The 19,388-nt window shown below is 42.1% G+C and overlaps 1 protein-coding gene across 2 annotated transcripts in view; it reads right to left on the minus strand.

The window, feature by feature from the left end:
- LOC126199154 (zinc finger protein 625-like) overlaps positions 1-19,388 on the minus strand; it is a 241,005-nt gene that overhangs the window by 14,833 nt on the left and 206,784 nt on the right. For both annotated transcript variants that reach the window (XM_049935919.1, XM_049935912.1), the window contains exon 2: positions 4,523-4,744. In XM_049935919.1, the coding sequence (XP_049791876.1) occupies positions 4,523-4,744 (222 nt within the window). The remainder of the gene's footprint in view (positions 1-4,522; positions 4,745-19,388) is intronic.

Here is a 19,388-nt window from a genome sequence, read left to right on the forward strand (position 1 = left end):
ATAATACAAATTATGGATACAATATTACTGGAAAATACCAACACAAAATCACACATTTGCTATACATGGATGATCTAAAACTACTGGCAGCAATAAATCAACAACTTAACCAATTACTAAAGATAACAGAAGTATTCAGCAGTGATATAAATATAGCTTTTGGAACAGACAAATGTAAGAAAAATAGCATAGTCAAGCGAAAACACACTAAACAAGAAGATTACCTATTGGATAACCACGGCGACTGCATAGAAGCGATGGAAAAAACAGATGCCTATAAATATCTAGGATACAGACAAAAAATAGGAATAGATAATACAAATATTAAAGAAGAACTAAAAGAAAAATATAGACAAAGACTAACAAAAATACTGCAAACAGAATTGACAGCAAAAGAAACAAGACAAAAGCTATAAATACATATGCTATACCAATATTGACCTACTCATTTGGAGTAGTGAAATGGAGTAACACAGATCTAGAAGCACTCAATACACTTACACGATCACAATGCCACAAATATAGAATACATCACATACATTCAGCAACAGAAAGATTCACATTAAGCAGAAAGGAAGGAGGAAGGGGATTTATCGACATAAAAAACCTACATTATGGACAGGTAGACAATTTAAGAAAATTCTTTATAAAACGAGCAGAAACTAGCAAAATACACAAAGCAATCACTCATATAAATACATCGGCTACACCATTGCAATTTCATAACCACTTCTACAACCCTTTAGATCACATAACATCAACAGATACGAAGAAAGTAAATAGGAAAAAGAAAACACTACATGGCAAGCACCCATATCATCTAACACAGCCACACATCGATCAAGATGCATCCAACACATGGCTAACAAAAGGCAATATATACAGTGAGACGGAAGGATTCATGATTGCAATACAGGATCAAACAATAAACACCAGATATTACAGCAAGCATATTATTAAAGATCCCAATACCACAACAGATAAATGCAGACTTTGCAAACAACAAACAGAAACAGTAGATCACATCACAAGCAGATGTACAATACTAGAAAATACAGAATACCCCAGAAGACATGACAATGTAGCAAAAATAATACATCAACAACTTGCCATACAACATAAACTAATAAAACAACATGTTCCCACATACAAGTATGCACCACAAAATGTACTGGAGAATGATGAATACAAATTATACTTGAACAGAACCATTATAACAGATAAAACAACACCACATAGCAAACCTGACATCATACTCACCAATAAAAAGAAGAAATTAACACAACTAATCGAAATATCCATACCCAATACAACAAATATACAGAAGAAAACTGGAGAAAAAATTGAAAAATACATCCAACTGGCTGAGGAAGTCAAAGACATGTGGCATCAGGATAAAGTTGACATCATACCAATTATACTATCAACTACAGGAGTCATACCACACAATATCCACCAGTACATCAACACAATACAGCTACATCCAAACGTATATATACAACTACAGAAATCTGTAATTATTGATACATGTTCAATTACCCGAAAGTTCCTAAATGCAATGTAACATATACCGTACAGTTAAAAGGAAGTCACGCTTTTTCAAGGTACACGTCACTTTCCATTTTTAACCAGACATAACGTCTGAGAAAAGGATGTATAATTATAATAATAATAATAATAATACATTCATAAATTCTTCTGTGGAGTGGCAGGAGATTTCCAGCATGTATAATTGCAGTTTTTGTGTGAAGATAGTTTTATTATCCATTAAATTCTTTACATCACTGGATAGGTGGTCAAAGATTTTTATGACTGAATACCTCTCTCCTTCAGATGTAATCAAATTAAATCAGGCAGTCTCAAAAGAATTAAATTCGGAAATCAAAAACTGAAAGTAGTTGACGAGCTTTGCTATTTGGTCAGCACAAGATATAAAATACAGATAGACAATAACAATAAAATGACTTTTGACCGACATAAATATGACTGTTAGCATGTATTTTTATGAAGGAATTTTTCTGGGCTGTAGCCTCATATGGAAAAGAAATATGGACAATAAGCGGTTTATACAAGAAGATACTAGAAGTTCTTGACATGCGTTGATACAGAAAGATGCTGCAGATTACAAGAACAGATTGAATAGCTTATTAGGAGGTACAGAATTGAGTATGGGAAAAATGAAATTTGGAGCACAAATTGATAAAAAGAAGGGATCAGTTGATAGGAGACATCCTGAGGCATCAAAAATAATCAATCTGGTAATGGAGGAGGGATCATGGCGGAGATGGGGGGGGGGGCAGGCTGAGAGATGGGGGGAGGTGTTGGAGGGTAAAACTGTAGAGGGATATCGCAGCTTGCATACAGTAAGAAGGTTCTGCATCTACATCTATACTCTGCAAACCAACATGAGGTGCACGGCAGAGTGTATGTCCCATTGTACCAGTTATTACGGTTTCTTCCTGTCCCATTCACATATGGAGTATGGGAAGAATGATTGTTTGAATGCCTCTGTGTGTGTAGTAATTATTCTAATCTTATGCTCACAGTCGCTATGTGTCTGATACAAAAGGGGTTGTAGTATAAGTAGTTCACATGGATGTACGTTGCAGTAGTTTTTCAGCGATTAAGAGGACTGCACAGAATAGACTAGTGTGGAGAGCTGGATCAGACCAGTCTGCAGACTGAAGACCACAACAACAACCAACCATCTTACCTTACCTGTACCACACTAAGTAGTCACTTCCCCTTCTAGTGTTGTATTTATGAATGTTACTGATGTTTTCAAACTGTTATTGATTGTCACCAGTATATTTCATAAGGAAGTAAGGATATTATGAAGCTGTTGTCAGTGTGTCCAGTTGTTTAAAAACCTATCAAAGATATTATACCGTGGAAACCATATTATCTTATCACATGCTTCCCCAATGGCAAGTTATTCCATAATCAGATGTCTTTGAAAAGCAATTGGAAAATTGTTATGTTACAGTTGTATGTATAAGTTAACAGAATTTTAATAGGTGTAAAAATATTTTAGTTTCTGTACAAGTTTAAGCTTTACGCATGTAAAGTATATACACCATGTGATCAAAAGTATCTGGTCACCTGGCTGAAAATGACTTACAAGTTTGAGGTGCGCTCCATCGATAATGCTGGAATTCAATATGGTGTTGGCCCACCATTAGCCTTCCACTCTCACAGGCACATGTTCAATCAGGTGCTGGAAGGTTTCTTGGGGAACGGCAGGCCATTCTTCAAGGAGTGCTGCACTGAGGAGAGGTATCGACGTTGGTCGGTGAGGCCTGGCATGAAGTCAACATTCCAAAACATCTCAGAGGGTTTTCTATAGGAATCAGGTCAGGACTCTGTGTATGCCAGTTCATTACAGGGATGTTATTGTCGTGTAATCACGCCACCACAGGCCGTGCGTTATGAACAGGTGCTCGGTCATGTTGAAAGATGCAGTCACCATCCCCAAATTGCTCTTCAACAGTGGCAAGCAAGAAGGTGCTTAAAACATCAACATACGCCTGTGCTGTGATAGTGCCATATGAAACAACAAGGGGGCCAAGCCCCCTCCATGAAAAACATGACCATACCATAACACCACTGCCTCCAAATTTTACTGTTGGCACTACACACGCTGGCAGATTCAGATGATGTTCACTGGGCATTCGCCATACCCACACCCTGCCATCAGATCGCCACATTGTGTACTATGATTCGTCACGCCACATAATGTTTTTCCACTGTTCAATCATCCAATGTTTACGCCAAGCGAGGCATTGTTTGGCATTTACTGGTGCGATGTGTGGTTTATGAGCAGCTGTTCGACCATGAAATCGAAGTTTTCTCACCTCCCATCTAGCTGTCATAGCACTTGCAGTGGATCTTGATGGTTTGGAATTCCTGTGTGATGATCTGGATAGATGTCTGCCTATTACACATTATGACCTTCTTCAACTGTCAGCGGTCTCGGTCAGGCAACAGACAATGCCGACCTTACACTTTTGTGCTGTATGTGTCCCTTCACATTTCCACTTCACTATCACATCAGAAACAGTGGACCTAGGGATGTTTAGGACTGTGGAAATCTCGTGCACAGACGTATGACAAAGTAACACCCAATCACCTGACCACATTCGAAGTCCGTGAGTTCCACGGAGCACCCCATTCTGCTCTCTCATGATGTCTAATGATTACTAAGGTCACTGATATGGGGTACCTGGCAGGAGGTGGCAGCACAATGCATCTAATATGAAAAATGTATGCTGTTGGGGCTGTCTGGATACTTTTAATCACATGTTGTATGCACTCTGTAAACTCATCTGGTTTGCAAAGTAAACTTTCACTGATCACTAAAAATTTAAATTGTAATAATGATGTCCATTTCAGTGAAAGTGGACAAATAACAAAAGAGTTCTATTCTGTCTATCATTGATGTCACTATAGTATATCTCATTTCTGCTGTCTTAGTCTATAGTGTCATGTTAATCCTGTGAAACAAAATATGGCCTGCACTCACGAGGAAGGCCCAGCTGCTGCTGCTGCTGCTGCTGCTGTTGCTGCTGCTGCATGGGGTGAGATTCTGCTGCAGAGGAACTGCTCTGGCCTGGCTCATGTACAGCAGTCACTACCTGTGTACAGTCCTCAGTTTTCTGCCCACCTCCCTCATGGACTCTGATATGCAGCTGCAGAATCTGTCCGTGTGCAAATGCCTTTTTGCATTTGGGACACTGATGGAGTTCTGAAATGATTTAAAAGATTATTTTAGGATAAATTTTTCAATGGTAAAAAGGTGAGTTTTGTTATTGTTTAACTTTTTATTAGCAAGATGATTTAAACTGGTGCTGCAATTTCTCAAGTGTGAAAATGGTCTCCAGAAGTCATAATCATTCTTGTTTCATTTGGTAATGTTCAGTATGATCAGAAAACCTAACTCATTATTTGACTCCAGTTAGCCAGGTGTCTGCTATTTTATGCTGTTATATATACATAAATAAATAAATCTTTGTAGTTGTACTGTCCTGCAGAAAGGATTTTCTGAATACTTTCTCAAGTCTAGAATACTTTCTAATCTCTGGAGAAATATAGCTAATGTCAAAAAGGTACCATTTATTTTACAAGAGTGTTCAGTAAGAATGTTGCAAGTAAGTTGATAGCCGAACATCTGGCAAGAGCCTTTTCAGGGAACCAGGGATACTTAAAATCATATGCCAATACATACTCCATAATGGTATTTGTGGCTAATAATATGAATGAATCTAGGATTAACTGTATGTATCAGGACCACAATATTAAAAGTCAGATATTTTCCATGTAGACTGTGCATCTCTGTCTATGGTTCAAGACAGAGTTTTGCATTCTGACCAAGAAGTACATAATATGAAGACGGTAGACATCAGGCTGGAAATTGAAAACCTGCTAAATTCAAATATAAAGTAAATAATAGCCCTAGTGCATTAGCCACTCCCTTATACTTTATAAGAATACTGGGACTCACAGATGTAAATTCTACTTAGCCCTATGTTCAAATTAAACAACAAGTTTTAACTTTGCCACTACATAGTTGAGGAATAGTTAAAAGCACAAGTCGAGTACTGTAAGAAGCATAGTAGAGCCTTTCTGTAAAGCAGCTACTTGTCTCCTATTATATAAATGCATACCAAATGCTTTATGTTAGAGAAAATATGGCATCACATTTCTTCGGATAAGTAAGACAGCACCTATGAGACAATTTAATACTGGAGAAATTGGTAGCATGAATTAAATGCCGATACTTTATCAATAAATAAAAATCTCAGCACTTCTGAGATAAAAAGCAAATTTTTCTAACACTGTGACTACATAAGGGCTATTTTTGACTATCAGAGGTCTGTCAGAAAAGTATCTGACATTTTGCTGGGGAAAAAATTGGCTTACCTGGAGTGTTCGACACCTAATCACCCTTGAAGTAGTTCTCTTGGGACTCTATGTGCTTCTCCCAGCAGTGCTGCCATTGTTGAAAGCATGCCAAAAAAGCCTCTTTCGGAATGGGGTTTAGCTCAGCTGTTGTGTCCTTTCTAATCTAAAATTGCATTCCTTTCAATGGCTTCTTGAGCTTGGGGAACAGCCAGAAGCTGCAGGGGCCATATCAGGAAAGCAAGGAGCCTGTTGAAGCACAGGTATCGGGTTTTTCATGAGAAAAGTCTGAATCAAGTGCGAGAAATGTGCTGGAGTATTGTTGGAATGGAAGTGTCAATTTCCTGTTGACCAGAAGTCTGGCCTCCTGTGCTCCACTGCATCACGTAGGTGACTGAGGAGATCCTGGTATTCTTTCGTGATTCTTTGACCCTGCAGTGGGTACTCGTAATGTACCAGATCGTAGGAGCCAGAAACAGTCAGCATCACTCTGATACTGCTGCACACTTTTTGGGCCTTCTTTGGTCTTGGTGATGATTGGGATTTGGTTTCTGAGTTGTACCCGTACACCCAGGACTCGTCATCAGTGATTATGGTGTTCACAAAGTTGAGGTTACTGTTTGTGGAGTCCAGCATGTCCTGCGAGACTTCAACAGGAAGTTGATTTTGCTCTGCCATCAGCAGCTTTGGGACAAATTTTGCCAACACTCTCTTCATGGCCAAATCTTTGGTCATAATGGAATGTGCCAAAAAAGTGCTGATGCCCACCTCTTCTACAATTTCTCTGATAGTTACATGACTGTCGCTTATCACCAGAGTATTCATTTTAGCAATGACCTGGTCACTTCAGCATGTTGATGGCCGACCAGAGTATGGCTCACTCTCCACCAATGTGCAGCTGTTTTTAAACTGGTTGTACTACTAAGTAATCTGTGTGATGCCCATAACATTGTCACCGAAAGCTGTCAGAATCTTCTGAATGGTTTCCACCTGGCTGTTGCAAAGTCAGACACTTTTCTAACAGACCTCATATACTAGCAAAATTAAAACATTGTTTAATTCATTTTTATTGTCAAGTCAACTGAAGACTACAGTTAGTTGGAAGAGACCTGTAGAAATGAACACCAATAAAAGAGACTGCATACAGAACTCTTGTGTGATCTGTCCTTGACTACTGCTCAAAGTGTCTGTGATAGCCACCAGATCAGATTAAACCATAATAGCAAAGCAGTTCAGATGTAAGTTCCAAATTATCAGTCTGATTAGATTGACACTATAGTTTGACCGATGCATGATGGTGGTTTGCACAGCCCAGGCACAGACGGAGATTGAATTGTCGCCATTTCCAAGTTATGGTTGCAGTAAGTGCTTACACATGCTCTGCACTTGAAGAAAGTATGTATACTGCAAATTACATCTCTTGCTTGCTTGTGGAGAATTTGTCACTTAACACCACAGTCAGGTGTGACAAATCACAACAAATGGAAGAATAAGTCACTAAACAACTTGCTACGAACACGTTCAATGCTCACATTGACTACAACATTCAAAGCACAGCACTGAGAACATTGCTGAACGCTCATTGGTTGTCAAAGAAAGGGTGACATAGATGCACGGAACAAGCCTGATCTCGGCCGCCATCATTCGTGACTACAACTATAGTCATAGGTTGATGTTAGTATACTTTACAGAAGTAGTCTATGGTGGCTGCTTCTATTTGTTAGAGCATAACTTGACTCATTCCAGATCTCTGAAGGCTATCCTTCACGACGAGATGCACAGAACTAAATGTGTGAAAGAATGAATGACTATCAACCTTAATAATTCTAATTACATGACTCTAGAACAGACAACAGAACTGCCTGTAAGTATAAACAGTGAGTAATCTAAGAGATTCTTTTTTGCCTCTTAATCTCAGTCATAACATTATTCTTTTTCATCTTTTGTTCTGTTAAACATGTTTCATTTTTGTTATTTGAATTTCACTTCCTATTTCCAAAAAGTCCGTCTTTTCATTCAGTGAGAAAATATTGGCATATAAGAACTTTAACTCGTACTGATTTCTCAAGCATCAGTTGTCCACAGATGCTCTCTCACTTAACTGAAGAAAGGTGATGCCATATTTTCCTTGCAATGTAAGAGTGTTCTTGCCTTAATATTCCATTTCACAGCTGAAATTAATTAACAGTAATCTCCTAGATAAAAAATGTAGATGGTAGTTTCCTTCCAATGTCAACTATGTGACTTTCAATCCCTAACAGAGGTTAGAGCATCATGGCTGTGACTGTATAATTTCTATTTGGTGCAAAGACTGACAGTCTGCTGTAGTTGGAGTCACAGGTGATGACAGTTGAGTTTAGGCTTGTTCTGCAGACCTATGACAAGCATTCAATATAGTTCTGACGACGGTTCAATCCCGCGTCCGGCCATCCTGATTTAGGTTTTCCGTGATTTCCCTAAATCACTCCCGGCAAATGCCGGGATGGTTCCTCTGAAAGGGCACGGCCGACTTCCTTCCCCATCCTTCCCTAATCCGATGAGACCGATGACCACGCTGTCTGGTCTCCTTCCCCAAAAACCAACCAACCAATAGTTCTGACTTCTGAGCAATGTACTGTGAATGTTATAGCCAATTCTAACATTAAATGTGATCATTGTGAGTAATTTAGTGAATTTTTATTCCTTTGGTTGCAAGCTGTCATAGCCGATTGTGGAAGTAATTGAAAAATTCTACGTAAGCAAGGGAGAGGCATGATTTGCTTTCTTCAGGTACAAAACTTATGTATGAGCATACTACAGCTGTCACTTGGAACTGGCAATACTGCTATCCCCGTCCATGCCTGACCTATGCAAACCACCATTGTTCATGACTCAGCCTATAAATCTGGATAAATGTAAGTTAATGTTGATGAGAAAGAGAAACATCCCAGTAATATTCAGTTACAGTATTAACGGTATGCTGCTTGACTCACTTGGATTAAATATCTGGGCATAATGTCACTAAACAACATGAAAGTGGAAGGCATATATCAGATCAATTGAAGGGAAGGCTAATGGCTGACTACAGTTAATTGGGTGAGATCTGCAGAAGAGTACAACACCTATTTGCCTATAAATCTGGATAAATGTAAGTTAATGGTGATGAAAAGGAGAAACATACCAGTAATATTCAGTTACAGTATTAACGGTATGCTGCTTGACTCACTCGAGTGTGGATTAAATATCTGGGCATAATGTTGCCTAACAACATGAAGGTGGTATGCATACATGGGTCAATTGAAGGGAAGGCTAAGGGCTGACTACAGTTAGTTGGGAGAGTTCTGAAGAAGAGTACAACACATATATAGCAGAGAATATGCAGAACACTTGTGTGGCCTGCACTGGAGTACTGTTCAAGTGTTTGGCGTACCAACCTAGTCATATTAAAGGAAGACATCAAAGGAATTCAGAAGTGTGTCACTAGATTTGTTATTGATCCATTTGGCCAATAAGAGTGTACTACAGACATGCTCTGTGAGCTTCGAGAAATCCTTGCATGAAGGAAGACAATCTTTTCAGAAAATACCATTGAATAAGTTTAGAGAACCAGCCTCTTTCCCAGAACTGTGTAGGTAATATCCACGACAAGAGAACAGTGCGGAGCACCACTTGCTGACCTCAACACTTGTGGAAGGCTGCTACAAAGTGTGTACTGCTTAAAACACATGGAAGTGAACCCATAGTTTTGTGAGAGAGAGCCTCCAGGGACCCTAATATATTAAATGGAGAACCTCTCACCACAGACTCACTGGAACGATGACATAGGGAGTACATCCTTCCATTGACAGGAGAGTAACCATAAAAGAGGGGAAGACAGTGGTACAATGCATAAAAATTCTGAAGAAGGTCTGATTCCCTGCCAGGAGGGCAGTCAATTCACCAATGTTGTATGAATATAATAGAGGGAAACATTCCACGTGGGAAAAAATATATCTAAAAACAAAGATGATGTGACTTACCAAACGAAAGCGCTGGCACGTCGATAGACACACAAACAAACACAAACATACACACAAAATTCTAGCTTTCGCAACCAACGGTTGCCTCGTCAGGAAAGAGGGAAGGAGAGGGAAAGACGAATGGATTTCCCCCTAAGGATTTCCCCCTAAGGTAAGTCTTTCCGCTCCCGGGATTGGAATGACTCCTTACCCTCTCCCTTAAAACCCAAATCCTTTCGTCTTTCCCTCTCCTTCCCTCTTTCCTGACGAGGCAACCATTGGTTGCGAAAGCTAGAATTTTGTGTGTTTGTTTGTGTGTCTATCGACGAGCCAGCGCTTTCATTTGGTAAGTCACATCATCTTTGTTTTCACCTATGTTGTATCATGCATATGACCTGCCAAAGCACCAGATCTGCCAGCACACCAGAGGCAACATGGGTAATGGTGATAGGAGAGCCATCCACAGTGTGCCTTTCCTTTGTTTCTCCTGGATGAACAAGGACTTGGGGCCCACGGTGAGCCGGGACAGAGCGTCCATATTTACACGTTGCGATGTGGGATGAAAATTGATCTCATAATTGTACTGGGACAATAATAAGAGTCCACTGCTGAAGATTGTGAGCAGATTTGTCTGGTAAGGCTACCAGTGGGTCCAACAAGGAAACCAAGGGCTTATAGTCGGTAATTAAATGAAATTTTGCACGATACAGGAAAGGCGTTGACAATAGCAAGAGCTTCTTTTCCAGCCTGAGAATAATGTTGCTGAGTGTTTTCAATGCAGCGGCAATAGGATATTCGGAGCCATCTCGAGGACGATGGGCCAGGTCTAATCCCACCACATACCGGGCTGCATCTGCAACCAGGAAGCGATGCTTGCCATGTTGAAATGTCACAAGAAACAGCACAGAGGGAAGATAATCCATAAGGTGCACAAAACAACACTCATAAGCTGCACACAGAACAAAAGGAGCAGCTTCCCAATGCAACAGTTGCGAATGGTTGGTGATAGCAGCTGCTCTGGGAATAAATTTGTGATTGTATGCCACTTTGCTGAGAATAACCTGAAGTTCTAGTGGATTAGACAGATAGGGTAAAACTGAAAGTGGTGGTGACATGTTCCATGGAGCATACACCCTGCTGGGAACTTTCATGACCCAAATAAACAATGGAAGGCTGAAAAAAGTGACACTCGTTGAGATTATATTCAACGCCTACGGTCTGTAGAATAGTAAACAAAGAACGGAGGTTACATATATAATCCTCCATGGTAACACATGTCATGATGATATCATTGAGATAGTTAATGCAATGAGGCACAACCATCCTCATCTCTTCTAAAAAATGTTGAAAGATGGCAGGCACACTAGCGACCCCAAACATTAGCCACTGATACTAGTAGAGGCCAAAAGGTGTATACTGACAAGCAATCGTTTTGCTGGTTCAACCAATGGAATCTGAAGATAGGCTTCAGCCAAGTCGATTTTCAAAAAGAATTGACTCCCAGCCAGCTTTGTGAGCATCTCCTCTGTGCAAGGCAGGGGTAAGTGTCTGTGACTGTGCATTTATAGTGACCTCGAAGTCACCACAGAGCCAAAGATGACCAGATGGCTTCTTTACCATCACTAATGGTGTAGCCCATGCACTTGAGGAAATCAGTCTAATTACTCCCAATGAATTTAAATGATCTAGTTCCATCTTGACCTGGTCACGTAAAGCTACTACCGCTGGCCGCACCCCCCAAAAAAAGTGGGGGTGGCCGGAGTTAAACTGTTTGCACAACCTAACCCTGGAGCAAACGGATCTGTAGACTCAGAACATGAGGAATCCAGTTCCTGATAAGGCACTTGGTCTGACAACAGATGCACCGCATCTGCAACAGCAGAACCAAAAGTACGGAAGCATCAAACCTAAACAAATTTTCAGTACTCGCATCGTTGATTACCAAGTATATAAAAGAATGGACAATTGACTTGTAGCCTGCAGGAATCTGCTGCTTGTTATAGCTTACTGATTGAAACTCAATGCGTGCTAACTGTAGGGAGTCTTTCCTGGTGCACATCTATGAGCTGAGTAGGGACATGGTGGTCACTGTGTCAATTTGTAGAATTAATGTTTTATCCATCACTTACATTTCAACAGAAATGTTTGTTCTGGCCTGCAGACAATGAAAAACACAATGAGAAAAAAATCTGAGTATCGATGTCCGTTGAGGCCTGCAATGACTCCTGGGGGTAGAGGTCAACATACCACTGCTATGTGACTTCTTTTTTGTTTACCTTTATGGCAAGAGGCCCACTGCTTGGGCTGCTCATGTTGTATGAAGCAAGATGTGCATGAAGGAAGTGGTATTCAACTGTTCTGCTGCCATTTATATTTTTGTTAGTGTTGACCCAGTTGGCTTGTTTGTACTGCAGCTGCCTCTTCCCCCAGCACGCTGGGCTTCATGTACCAAGGATGTGTGCTGTCAACAATGGCAACACCACCCCAAGACTTTGATTGGTGGCTCAAGATATAAGAAACCTGGATCAGCTGTGCAATATTCAAAACCTCTTCCAACGTAGGGATCTCAAACTGAAGAGCACGTTGACACACCTCCTTATTTGAGTGAAACAAATGATCATGTGTCTGCCCGTGGTATCCACTAAGATTCCTGAGACTTAATCACGACATAGCAACACTTAAGACTGAGGCTGTGAAACTCAGCCACCCAAGCTTGATATGATTGCTGCAGCTATTTGAAACATCAGGGGAATTCAACACATGTAGCAATTGCATGCACACACTTGTGGTGATAGGTGGGCAATAAGCTACACATATCATCAAAAGAAAGTGACACTGATTCACACATGTAGTGACACATATGAGGGGGTATGTATGATAAGGAATGTGCCTTAAAAATTTCTTTGTTGACCACTCGGAACACCCTGAAATGTTGGTGAAGCCACATATCGTAAGCGCCTCAGTCTTTCACAGATGCATTATAGATGGCAAACGGCAGTGGGTGAACAACAAGCAGCTGAGCCTGATTCAGCACAGCCAACAACCACTCCAAGAAGGCTGTATGTTCCTGCTGCTGGTGCAGAAGTGAATGGAGTAAAGTGTCCATGAAAGAACTTCACAGCAGAGAAACCACAGAATCCAAAACATGGGAAACTTTGATCCTCACTCATCAGCACTTGGGTTCTAAATACGAACACAAGGAAAAACATGGCCACAAAAGAGATTCAAATTTATTGGGTCACAGAATGGCATCGACAAGAATACAAAGAAAGCAGTGAACACATCTATACCACCTTTAACAACTGAGAGTTGGAGGCTCATGCGTGTCCTTATTAAGATACTAACTATGGCAGGTGTTGCTGGGGTATTGCTGTGCATGCACTGGAGACTTGGTGACGGTTGTCAGTGACCGAGCTGCCCTGGTGGCCCATTTGAATGTTAGTGCAGGCTATACTTGCTGTACTGGCCCAAATTATGTCCACTGTGGGCAGTAGGTGTAGTAACATTAAGGTTACTACAGCCTTCACACCAACAGCCTGTACAACTGACACCGTGACATAGTGTATCTACAACTTGACAATATCAATTGAAACATGGAAATTTGCAGTGGTGTGGATCCTTTGACATTCCTTATAAACTAAGCCTTTTCCCACATTAATTTTTCTAGACATCCCTTTAACACGCAGCAGTCACACAAGGACAGCCTTTCTCACATATGTAGGGAGCACATGGTGCAGTTAAGAGTTTGCTGGAATTGATTATGTACACTGAGGAGCGAAAACAATATGACCATCTGCTTAATAGCTTGTTTGTCCATCTTGAAATGAAAGGACATCACTGATTCCGCATATCAGGCATCCGACAGTTTGTTGGTAGGTTTGTGGAGGTATGTGGCATTAGATACCTATGCACAGGTCATGTAATTGCCATTAATAACAGGCCACTGATTTGCGTACCAATTGATGGCACCCGACAGTGACCCAGTTGGGTTCCATAGGAGTTATGTCAGGTGAATTTGGTTGACAAGTCATCAACAGGAATTCACTATAATCCTCAAAAGATTGTAAAAAAATTCTGGTTCTGAGACACAGACAGTTATACTGCTGAAGGGTGACATCACACTCAGGGAAGACATCAAGCATGAAGGGATGCAGGTGGTTCGCAGCTGTCAGTGTCTCTTCAGTTACTACCACAGCTCCCATACAAGGGTAGAAGAATGTCTCCCTTTAGCAGTTGTAGGATTAATGGTTCATCTGTCACTGACACTTGAACAACAAGTTTGTTCTGGCTTGAAGACAACGATGAACACAATGATAAAATACTGCTTCCACTAGCCTGCATCCGTAGCGCACTGCATGCTTCTAGCCACCATTCATCTCGATGATGGCACTTGTGGAGATGATCATCAACCTACTGTAGCAAAAATATGATTCACTCAAATAACAGACATGTTTCCATTGAGCAATGGTCGAATCCTAATGGTAACATGCCCACTGCAATCGCAATTGATGATGTTGGATCAACAGGTGAACATGTAGGAATGGTCTGCTGTGGAGCTCCACATTCAACAATGCATTGTGAACAGTGTGCTCCGAAACACTTGTCCGTGCACCAGAATTGTACTATTTTGGCAGAGATGCCACAGATCACGATCTATCCAACTTTATAGAGGCAACAAGCCTCCAAACCCCACATTCTGTGAAGAGTCGTTGATGCCCAACCACTTGGCATCCAGTGGTAGTTTCACTGTCCTACACCTTTTCATAGATGCTCACAACAGTATCATGTGGCCAGTCAACCAGCTTTGCTGATTTTGAGATACTCGTTCACAGGCTCTGTGTAACAATAATCTGCCCTTTGTCAAAGTACCTTATGTTGATGGATTTCCTAATTTGCAGCCTGTGTCTTCACTAGGGTGATTAGCCATCCGTGTCTGCTCTGCTTACATATTTTTGTCACCATCTCACGTGAAGGGCAAAGCCACCAGGTGGCATCCAGTGTCGCGGTGGACAGTGGTCATAGTGTTCTGTCTCATCAGTGTATGTTAGTGTGTAGCCTATCACCTGATAAGTCAGGCTGACATGTATTTTGTGATTAGCTACCTACTTATGATCCAGGGTGTCCATACCCACAAGGTAAGGAGGGACCACACCCCACCCCCTCCTAGCTCACAAAGAAAGGTAAAAATATGGGTGTTATTCTTTCACCAAAATGATTGAAAAGTCAGTATTACACAGTTATTTAACAGCAATGAAAACGGATCTTTTTAATGGCTACCTGCAAGTTGCTATTCATCTTTCAAGATACTGAACATACTCCAGGCCCCAGGTCTTCCCCCTCCCCACACCTCCCCTAAAAACTATCTTGTGGGTGCTTTTGATATCATGCACTGGTTTCCAAGCCCAGTTCTTGCCATCTCAGCATTTGTGATGAATTTGATGTGTCCCCATTTTGACACCAGTCTCAGTGTATGTTATCTTGGGCAGTTTTTCAAAACCCCACAAATGTACCCAATTTTAAATTAACTATTGCTTGATGTTTCAGGATGCATCCCATTAACCAATCCCCCTTTTAGTTAAGTTGTGCCGTATATTTCTTGTCTCCCGCCTTCATCAGTTACTCGATCTACCCACCTAATTTTCAGCATTCCTCTGTAACACCATAATTTAGAAGATACTTTCCTCTTTTTACCTTTACTGTTTACCATTAAAAAGCTTCCATCTTCTTCTTCCTGTGCTATTCATCATCGTTTCACTTTCATATAACTCTACATTCTAAATAAAAACTTTCAGTTAATAGTTCTTAACAGAATAAACTTAGATTTGACATTACCACTTTTCTCTCTCTCAGAAAAGCTTTCTTGTTTCATCTGTCTACATATTGTATCCTCTTAACATCTGGCATCATGTTATTTTGCTCTCCATATAGCAAAACTTATCTACTTCTTTTCATCTCTTATTTCCTAATCTTGTTCACTCAGCAATCATCTGAGTTAGACTACACTCAAATACCCTTTACCTTACTTATATTTATGTTCATCTAATAACTTCTCAACTCTTTTAAAGACACTATCATTTTCATTCAACTGATCTTCCAAGTTCTTTACTGTCTTTGTAATTGCCAAACATTAAAATTTGTATTTCTTCTCCCTGAAGTTTAATTCTCTTTCCAAAGTCCTCTTTGGTTTCCTTTACTAGTTGCTCAATGTACAGACTGAATAATATTGTACATAAGGTGCAGACCTATCCCTCACAATTCTCAATGGCTACCTCCTTCCATACACTTCAGCTTAAAACTGGTGTCTGGTGACAGTGGTCCCATGTTGGAACGCATGGGAAAAAGGGTAGACATACTTGTGGTCCAGGTTCCGGTCATCCACATGTGACCACCACAAAGAAATGATCACTGTATTGTGCACCAAGCACATTATAAACCCTTCACATTTGTGCCTGCGATCAGAGAACAAGTAATGGACTCCTCGCACCATTCTCAGTCATTCCGCCCCACTGGTCGGAGAGTAACAGCAGCTGGACTAGTGAATTACCGTCCTGTCCATAGGCAGTAACAGTGCAAGCAGAGTGATGCTGTGGCAAGGAAGCATGGACTACGATGAATGGCATCATATTGTGTTCAACAATGAGTCACGGTTCGGCACTACTCAGGAGACCTGCATCAGTAAATATGATGGCGACATGGAGAGTGGTCCCTTTCTTCTAGTGTTTAGTAGAGGCACGGTGGTGCTATTCCTGGCATCATGGCGTGAGGAGCCATTGTATATTGAATACAGGTCATGGTGACAGTGACTAACGCAACTCTGAAGGCATAACAGTACAACACTGACCTCCTGCATCCTCTCGTCTTACTTCTCATGTGACAGCACTGTGGTGCCATTTTTCAACAGAGTAATGTTTATCCACACCTGACACATGTGTCTATGAACTGTCTCTGTGATGATGAGGTACTCCCACGACCATCAAGATCCTCGGATCTGTGACTGACATAATACGTGGGACGAACTCGGGCATCAGCTCCATCCCAGTGCCTATACCCACATTATCAAGATCAGTAACAGCAACTGTGGGCGAGCTTGCCTCAGGACAGGATACAATGGCTTTACCCCTTACATATTGAATCGTGGCCATGGGGGATGCAAGGTCATACTGGTAAGTGGACTCATAATGCCAAGTTCTTTGTAAATTTGACTATTTTGTAATTACTGCAGTGACATCACACACCCCCTCAACGTGTGTACTATCATTTTGTTTCCCCCTCTCCTTCTGGGTACTTCACTTTTTCTGTCAGGTAATGTATAAAAAAAATACCACCATGGTACTGGCACCTCATTCCTCCGAGTACGAGATTTACTGTTGCGCCAATTATAGAACTCTCATCGCTCACTCCGGACTCACCAGCGTGACCAGTTGATGAATGGTGAGAGGGGGAGGGGTGGCATAGTCGTAGCCACAAATCTATCAAAAGGCAATTCAATTTCCAACCTTGGCTGTATTACAATCACAGTCATTTATTTCACACTATCAGTTGATTCTGGCAATGTGTCATTTTCAAAGTATGCCTGTCACTGACGTAACAGATGTACTTTGTATACACCAATACAGCGTGACTGTCTGAAATTACGATTATGTGAGTAAACACTATAAATAGCAAATCGCCGCAATTAGCTGATCGTGAGCAATGAACAACAATGTTCATAATATACACTCCTGGAAATGGAAAAAAGAACACATTGACACCGGTGTGTCAGACCCACCATACTTGCTCCGGACACTGCGAGAGGGCTGTACAAGCAATGATCACACGCACGGCACAGCGGACACACCAGGAACCGCGGTGTTGGCCGTCGAATGGCGCTAGCTGCGCAGCATTTGTGCACCGCCGCCGTCAGTGTCAGCCAGTTTGCCGTGGCATACGGAGCTCCATCGCAGTCTTTAACACTGGTAGCATGCCGCGACAGCGTGGACGTGAACCGTATGTGCAGTTGACGGACTTTGAGTGAGGGCGTATAGTGGGCATGCGGGAGGCCGGGTGGACGTACCGCCGAATTACTCAACACGTGGGGCGTGAGGTCTCCACAGTACATCGATGTTGTCGCCAGTGGTCGGCGGAAGGTGCACGTGCCCGTTGACCTGGGACCGGACCGCAGCGACGTACGGATGCACGCCAAGACCGTAGGATCCTACGCAGTGCCGTAGGGGACCGCACCGCCACTTCCCAGCAAATTAGGGACACTGTTGCTCCTGGGGTATCGGCGAGGACCATTCGCAACCGTCTCCATGAAGCTGGGCTACGGTCCCGCACACCGTTAGGCCATCTTCCGCTCACGCCCCAACATCGTGCAGCCCGCCTCCAGTGGTGTCGCGACAGGCGTGAATGGAGGGACGAATGGAGACGTGTCGTCTTCAGCCAATGATGGTCGTATGCGTGTTTGGCGCCGTGCAGGTGAGCGCCACAATCGGGACTGCATACGACCGAGGCACACAGGGCCAACACCCGGCATCATGGTGTGGGGAGCGATCTCCTACACTGGCCGTACACCACTGGTGATCGTCGAGGGGACACTGAATAGTGCACAGTACATCCAAACCGTCATCGAACCCATCGTTCAACCATTCCTAGACCGGCAAGGGAACTTGCTGTTCCAACAGGACAATGCACGTCCGCATGTATCCCGTGCCACCCAACGTGCTCTAGAAGGTGTAAGTCAACTACCCTGGCCAGCAAGATCTCCGGATCTGTCCCCCATTGAGCATGTTTGGGACTGGATGAAGCATCGTCTCACGCGGTCTGCACGTCCAGCACGAACGCTGGTCCAACTGAGGCGCCAGCTGGAAATGGCATGGCAAGCCGTTCCACAGGACTACATCCAGCATCTCTACGATCGTCTCCATGGGAGAATAGCAGCCTGCATTGCTGCGAAAGGTGGATATACACTGTACTAGTGCCGACATTGTGCATGCTCTGTTGCCTGTGTCTATGTGCCTGTGGTTCTGTCAGTGTGATCATGTGATGTATCTGACCCCAGAAATGTGTCAATAAAGTTTCCCCTTCCGGGACAATGAATTCACGGTGTTCTTATTTCAATTTCCAGGAGTGTAGTTAGGGTTGGAAATGAAGTTGTGTTTTCCTTCATATTGATACTGAATTGATACTTCTGTCTGTCTTGCGAGGCACTATGAGAATTCAGTTAATATAATTTTTTTCTTGGTAAGGGGGGAGTGGGTTACACGCCTTTCTGCCCTTGCTGGACATGGCCTAGACCATATGATACGAGGTGCTATTCTTAATTTTCGGGACTGGTGCTGCCATCTGTTCAAAACCTTACCTTTGGACTAATTGTCACCATCACCCTCGAAGTAGTTCCCATTTGCATGTAGACACTGGTCCCAGCGTTTCTGCCACTTGTCAAACATTTTCTGGAAGCCCTGTTCTTTGAGGGTGTTTATCAACGCCAGCAATTCTTCTTGAATCCTCTCTAGATTGTTGAACTGACGGCCT

Source organism: Schistocerca nitens, chromosome 1, assembly GCF_023898315.1.
Source record: "Schistocerca nitens isolate TAMUIC-IGC-003100 chromosome 1, iqSchNite1.1, whole genome shotgun sequence".
NCBI lineage: Eukaryota > Metazoa > Arthropoda > Insecta > Orthoptera > Acrididae > Schistocerca > Schistocerca nitens.